The sequence below is a fragment of the Propithecus coquereli genome, unplaced genomic scaffold (genome assembly GCF_000956105.1).
Source record: "Propithecus coquereli isolate 6110/MARCELLA unplaced genomic scaffold, Pcoq_1.0 Scaffold351, whole genome shotgun sequence".
NCBI classification, from domain to species: domain Eukaryota; kingdom Metazoa; phylum Chordata; class Mammalia; order Primates; family Indriidae; genus Propithecus; species Propithecus coquereli.
Window position 1 is genome coordinate 473323 of NW_012149186.1, and position 6793 is coordinate 480115.

Sequence of the window (6793 nt, forward strand, 5' to 3'; positions counted from 1 at the left end):
ACAGACCTGGCCAGGATGACAGAGGCACAGGAGAGGCTGGGAAAGAAAGGAAGGGTAACCAGTATATCCAAGGGGAAAGAACTAAGTTTGTCTCACACACACACACACACACACACACACACACACACACAGGGGGGTCAGCAGTCTCATTTACCTCAGAGCAGCACAGCAGTGGGTGCTGTATTTTTGGAGCCCCTCTGCCCTGCCTTCAGCCACAGTACCTGGCACCTACTCTGGCATCCACCTCTTTCCCATACCACCCCAAGTGCCTTGTAGGAAGTCAACCCCACTCTGCTCCTGGGATGAAAGCAGATTGGCTCTAGCCAATCAGCACATCTCATTGGTTTGCTTTGGTTCAGGGATGGGTGAGTGGCACGCCCAAGGCCATGAGACCAGAAGACATGTCTGGGAGAGTAGGGGAGGGGCAGCTCCCCAGCATTTCTGGGAGAGACACTGGAAAATATGCTGTTTCTTCCTGTTGGACATGAGAGAAGTATTAGCTCCTGAAGTTAGCTGGTGTTCAGCATTTTTTAATGATAAGGGGAGTTTGTTGAGAATGACGGAGACACCCCAGAAGCAAACTAGAAAGAAACCCAGACTTGGTTGACATTGTCAAGCTGCTGGATCCAGCCATGCCTGAAGTCCATATTATGAGGACTTTCCTACTAAAACAGTGAAAAATTCACTGCTTTTTAATTGGATTTTTGTTCCCTGCAGCTGCAAGTTTCTTCCGTGATGGCATCATTTACGTAAGAAGGTATAAGTTTGCCAGATAAAATACAGGACACCCAGTTAAATCTGAACAGTGTTTCAGATCAACAATGAATGCCCTTTTAGCATATGTTATATCCCAGGCAATATATAGAACACACTTATACTGCAAAACTAACTGGGCATCCTGTACTTTTACCTGTTAAATCTGGTTCATGTCCAAATTCACACCACTAGAAAAAGGAAAAACCTGGACTTGGACCTAGAGTTTTTAATTCTAAAGCCCCTATTACACCAGGTCATGGTTGGGGCTTTTTCCTCTTGCTCCCCAGTCCCGTCCATCACACTCTAAGTCCTGTGTCCATAGAGAATACAGAGAAGTATCACTCTGGGTCCATAAGAGTCGCCGGGGCCTGTCCCCATTCCAAGATTCTGGGGCTTGATGTTTCCATCCTCCAGCTCCTTGCCTCTGGCTCCATCTCTGCCTCTGGACCTGGGGGCTCTTGTCAGCTTTGCACTTCAGCTTTTGCAAGCCAAGCTACTGCTCATTGGGCCCAAGGACAGGCCAGCATCTTGGGCTTTTGCCCTTGCTGCTCTCTTCAAACGGGTTAGCACTTATCCACTGGCTCCTTCTGCTCCCAGTTGCCCCAGGTCACTCCCCAGAGGCTCAGCTCGGCCCCCTCCTCTGTGCTGTCCCAGGGCTCCCCTCTAAGAACGCTGCCAGCAGGAGCTGTCCATGGATCCCCAAGCCTTAGGCCGAGATGACACTGCCCCAACACAGTCCACCTGGCACTGTCTGGCAGCCCGCAGCCCAGGGTTCCACCCTCCTCTGGTGGTGACAGCCCTTGCCCTGCTTGCCCACAGCCAGGGGTAGGAAGGACCCACCCCGCACTGAGTGTTGGCCATGCTTGTTTGGTCTTTTTAACAGTGACAGGTTTTATCATCACAAATGTGATAGAAGCTCTGTACGGCAGAGACAGCGGAACAAAGGAGACAAGGAGGGCTGTGGGAAGAAAATCCTGGCACGTGTCCTCCCAGGGGTTGCTTGTCCCTATATCAACACCCCGGGTATTTAAATAAGGTAACGTTGTACCTGCCGCCGTGGAGCGTCTTTACCCTACACTGCTACGCCCACTCTGCCAATGATGGCTACGGCTGTGTAAATGCCACTCGGCTGTTCCATAATCAGGATTTTCCTTTTCGATTTTCCACAGCTGTATACTAAGCTGTAATGCTGCTAAGTTTCCAGAAATGGAATATAGAAGCTGCACCATTAGCAGCAATGTGCCCCAGAGAGGGTCTGACACTCGGTGCCCCTGGCCTTGTCTCTTCATCTGTGGGTGGAGACCGAGTCCTGCTCTCCCCACTAACAGGACCGTGTACCCCAGAGGAGGGTCGTAAATGCATCCAGAAAGTCACACCACAAATTTTCAGTGTGGTTCGTAATCATTTTTGAAGCTCTCTGGAAACACAGCGCCCCTTAAATCCAGGTCAGCTAATTGAAAAAATCAAATGTAGCGTCTGATGTGTGTTGAGAGCTTTGCCATCAGGAAGCCCCGTGCTGCCGCTGTCTCCTTGATCCTCTCTTCACTCTAAGAAGTGGCTGTCATTATTGTCCCCATTTTACAGATTTGAGGAACTGACACCCGAGGCCCCGTGACTTGCCTGAGGCCATTCCGAGATCCTTGGGTGCACCTGCATTTAAGGGACCAATTCCTCACAGCGAGGCTTCTTGTTTGAAATCCAAGAAAAACGCCAGATAAGAGGCATTCTAAATATACTTCTTTTCTATAGATGCTGATCTCCTGTTACTGGAAAACAGGAATTAGCTTGTCTGCTTGAGGATGTGGTTGGTTCTTTATAAAAAGAATATAGAAGACATTTGCACAGACTGCCAGCTTCATTATGCTGCCGACAGCTTCCAGCAAGAGGAGAACGTTCGCAGCCAGATATTTCAGTAAGAATTGTGTTATGTTCTATGTGGGGAACGATTACCTTTGCTCTTGACTTCTTGCTTGAGGGATGGGGTCCCCGAGGCCACCAAAGGAGCCGTCTTGGTCCTGTGGGCTGAGAGCCCCTAGCGGCTTGACCTCCTTCAGCTCCTGGAACCGACAATGGCGCGGCCTTTGTCCCTGTGCTGGAGAAGCTACTCTGGGTCTGCCTGGAAAGCAGAGGCTTCGGTGCTGGCCTCCAGCGAGTCAGGGCTCGGATGGCAGTCAGAGCCTGTAAGGACCACCGTGTCCGTGAATGGCCGGGCTGTTAGGCAAGTTCTTCGCGGGGCAAGGCTGGGCGTCTTAAGGCTGCTCTGTGTCCCTGCTGGGAGGCGACCCAGGCAAGTGATTAGCCGGGAAGCAGGGAGGATGGTTCAGGAGCCCCCAGCGTGGTGCCTTGGAGGTAACTGCCAGACGAAGCGTCACCCCTCTCTGTTCGGGTCACAGGCAGGTGTTGGCGGGTGGGCTGTGCAGGTGCTGGTCTGGTGGGCCATGCAGGTGCCAGTTGGGTCACATGCAGGAGTTGGTCAAGTCAGTCGTGTGGCGATGTTGCCTGGTCATCTGTCCTGAGCACCCTCAGCGCTGGCGAAGAGTGAAATGCTAGAGGCTGGTAGGGTAAATGCAGTCAGTGGTCCTCAACCTGGCTCCGTTAGAATCGCTGGAGGAGCTTTTAAAAATCCCCAGGCTCCCCCTCCAGAGATTCGGGTTTAATTGGTCTTGGATGGAGCCCAGACATCAGCATATTTTTTAAGTCCCAGATGAACGTAATGTGTGGCCAGGGTCAGGAACCAGCGGACGGAGCCCAGGGAGGGCTCAGACTCTACCCACCGCCTTTAGCGTGATCTGAAGGTTTTTGTAGCAGGTGCGGAGTAAAGCTCCATGTTCACAAAGAGCTGGGCGGGCTGGGCACCCGGCCCGTGGATCTGACTCTGGGCTGCAGACAATTCTCACACTGTCAACCTCCCTGGATCTCACTCTCCATAGGAGAAATAGGGGGTCAGGGAGCAGCCTTTAACTTTGTTCGGGCCTCAGGCATTGGGGGTCTATACAATCTCCAGGTATTTTCCTCTGAGCTGGGTTTATAGCATCATCCAAAAAGTCACTTGCTTGTGTAAAAGGGTCCGGCCACCAGGTTTCTATGATGCATACTAACAGATTGTCCCCTGGCATCACAGTGCATATGCAAATCCTCTGAGAAAGTGATAAAGGAGATACTGCATGAGATAGCTGAATTTAATGAATTTGATTGAATTAATACTTCTATTGTGGTGAAATTTACATAACATGAAATGAACCATTTTGAAGTGTGAAATTCAGTGGCAATTCATATATTCACAATGTTGTGCAGCCACAGGTCTATCTAATTCTAAAACATTTTTATCACCCTGTACCCATGAAGCAGCGGCTCCCTCCTCTCCACCCCAGCCCCAGGATATATCATATAAATGGACTTATGCAATACGTACCATTTTGTGTCTGGCTTCTTTCACTCAGCATAATTTTTCCAAGGTTCATCCGCATTGTAGCGTGTATCAGTACTTCATTCCTTTGATTAGATTAATTCTTAAGGATTATCTGATCTCAAACACTTTGGCAACTGTGTAAAAATGGACTGGCAATTCCATTTCATGAAAGATTCCAGAAAGGAAAGGATTCAGCCAGCACATGGGGTGAGGAAGAGCTTCTCTCTCTCTGTCAGCTGGAGGAGATTATTGGGGAGTTTGAATTTGCTTTTAGCTCACATTTTCAGGGGTTTGGGGCAAATGGAAAGTTATCGGCAGTTAAATTGTGCTGTTGTACTTCAGTTTTGCCAAGTTTAGAACCTGCCAGAACTTTCCTTCTAGCAGGAAGCCAGAGACCCTCCAGTAGCCTTGGTCTCTCATTCGGCAAGGCCCGTGCTGAAACTCTCACCCAGCAATGGGCATCGCCCTAGGCCCCATCACTGTGAGCCTCAGCTTTTCCTGTGGAACTATCTTGCCAACTAGACCAGCTGCGGCCTCTTTTCCCACTTGCTCCCCAAACTGTTGATCACTGGTCTGCCTGGTTCTCTCCCAAGGACCGGTGGCTTCTCCCTGCGGCTGACCCTCCTGGGCAGTCTTCTACCACAAGGAGCCACTGCATGTCTGAGTCTTCCTGGTAAGGACACTGGCCTTTGCTGAGACCCGGCTGCAGTGTCCAGAGAGACAGAGAAGGCATCTCTGAGTCCAGCCACTCCTGCGGGTCCCCAGGTCCCTGCCCCACACGCTGGCTTCAGGACCAAGGCCAGGGCCGCCTGGGCTCCTCCATCACGCCCCTCCCCCACACCTCCCTGTTGTTCAGCTCGCCCTCTCCCCGCCCTGCTACACATGGCAGGGATGTAAGGGGACTGCGAGAACCCCGGAAGGGGGCAAGACTGTGTCCTGGGAGAATATGTGACTCAGAGAGAAGGGAACTGAAGTGGTTGGAAGGGAGTACTAAGAGAGGAACAGCAGGTAGCTGTCATTCTGAGAAACTTGGCCTTGTTCCATGGGCAGTAGGGAGCTGTTGAAAGTTATAAGCACGGGACTGATCCAGTCTGAATTGTCTATAGGATGAATGGCAATGACGTGGCAGCAGAGTGTGAGGTCAGCTCTCACCTGGATCCTTACAAAGGCCTCCTCGATGGTCTCCCTGTCCCACCCTTGGCCCTTCTATCTGCTCAAAGCTGCAGCCCGAGCAAGGCTCTTTAAACCTAAATCCCATCAGATCTGTCACTAGCTTAACCCGCCCCCACGGATGCCCGTGACACCGTTTCTCCCTGGGCCTGCCCAGCCTGCCTCCATCCGCCCACGGAGTGGACCCATCGCCTCCTCTCCTGCCCACGCCCCCCTCACTGCACGAGCAGCGCAGGGCTCCCTGCTGCTCCGCGGATATTCCATGTTTGCATGTGCTCTGCCAGCTCTTTGGGCCATGCTCCCCCCAGATAGTCCCCTTCAGACTTTTATCCAAACCTCACTCTCTTTGGAGCCTTTCTCTGACCACCTGTGTGACTTGGAATGGGATAAGTTACACGGTCACTGGGTCACGGGTCACCTGGTGGGGTGAGGGGTGGGTCCTGCCCATCACAGTGACTCAAGACCCAGGCTGATAGAGCAGCCGCGATCTCAGATGCTGCCGGGCCAGAGGGACAAGGGAGAGCGAGCTCTTGAAGGGTCTCCTGGCAGCAGGTAAATCCTCACCTGGAAGTGACACATGGCACATTCCACTCACACCTTGAGCCCACACTAATCACTGCTCCAACTACGCACAGGGGGTGGGAGAGGTACAGTCCTGCCACGTGCTAGAAGGGCACTGGCAGTTTTAGCAACGCACTAATTGCAACCCCATCTGGACACAGTCCTATACTCCTTCCCTGCTTTATTTTTCTCCATAGCATTTGTTATTATCGTATTCTATGTTTACCTATTTTGACAGCTTCATTGATGTGTCAGTTACATACAATAAAATTTCCCCATTCTAAGGGCACGATTCAATGTTTTTTTAGTAGATTCATGGAGCTGCATAACCATTGCCGTCATCCAGTTTTAAGACATTTCTGTCACTCCAAAAAGTCCTGTCGAGGTGATTTGCAATTAATCCCCACTCCCAACCCCAGCCCAAGGAAACCATTGATCTGCCTTCTGCCTCTATAAATTTGCCTTTTTCTGGACACTCTGTAAGCAGAGTCATACGCTGTAGCCTTTCGCATTGGCTGCTTTCGTTTAGCATAAGGTTTCTGAGGTTCACTCATGTTCTCGCGTGTATCAGGAGTGTGTTTCTTTTTAGCCCCATAATACTCCACTGTGTGGATGCATTTTGTTTATCCACTCACCAATTGGTGGAATTTTGGGTTGTTTTCATCTTGGGGTGATTATGAATAATGCTGCTATGAACATTCACATGTGTTTCTATGAACATATGTTTTCATTGTCTTGCTGGGTCACTATAGTAGGTTTATATTTAATTTTTAAGAAACTGTAAAAATGTCTTCCGAAGTGTCTGTACCATTTGACTGTCCCACCAGCAAAGTGTGAGAATCCCAATTTCTCCACATCCTCACCAGCGCTTGCTATTGTCCAGTTTTTGTTTTGTTT

The 6793-nt window shown here is 50.5% G+C and overlaps 1 protein-coding gene across 1 annotated transcript in view; it reads left to right on the forward strand.

Moving 5' to 3' along the window:
- The first annotated feature begins 2384 nt into the window (after positions 1-2384).
- The window catches only part of ARHGAP22 (Rho GTPase activating protein 22), a 166002-nt gene continuing 161593 nt past the window's right edge, over positions 2385-6793 (forward strand). Inside the window, exon 1 of the mRNA XM_012651263.1 lies at positions 2385-2668. Within this exon, the coding sequence (XP_012506717.1) occupies positions 2617-2668 (52 nt within the window). The 5' untranslated portion in view covers positions 2385-2616. The remainder of the gene's footprint in view (positions 2669-6793) is intronic.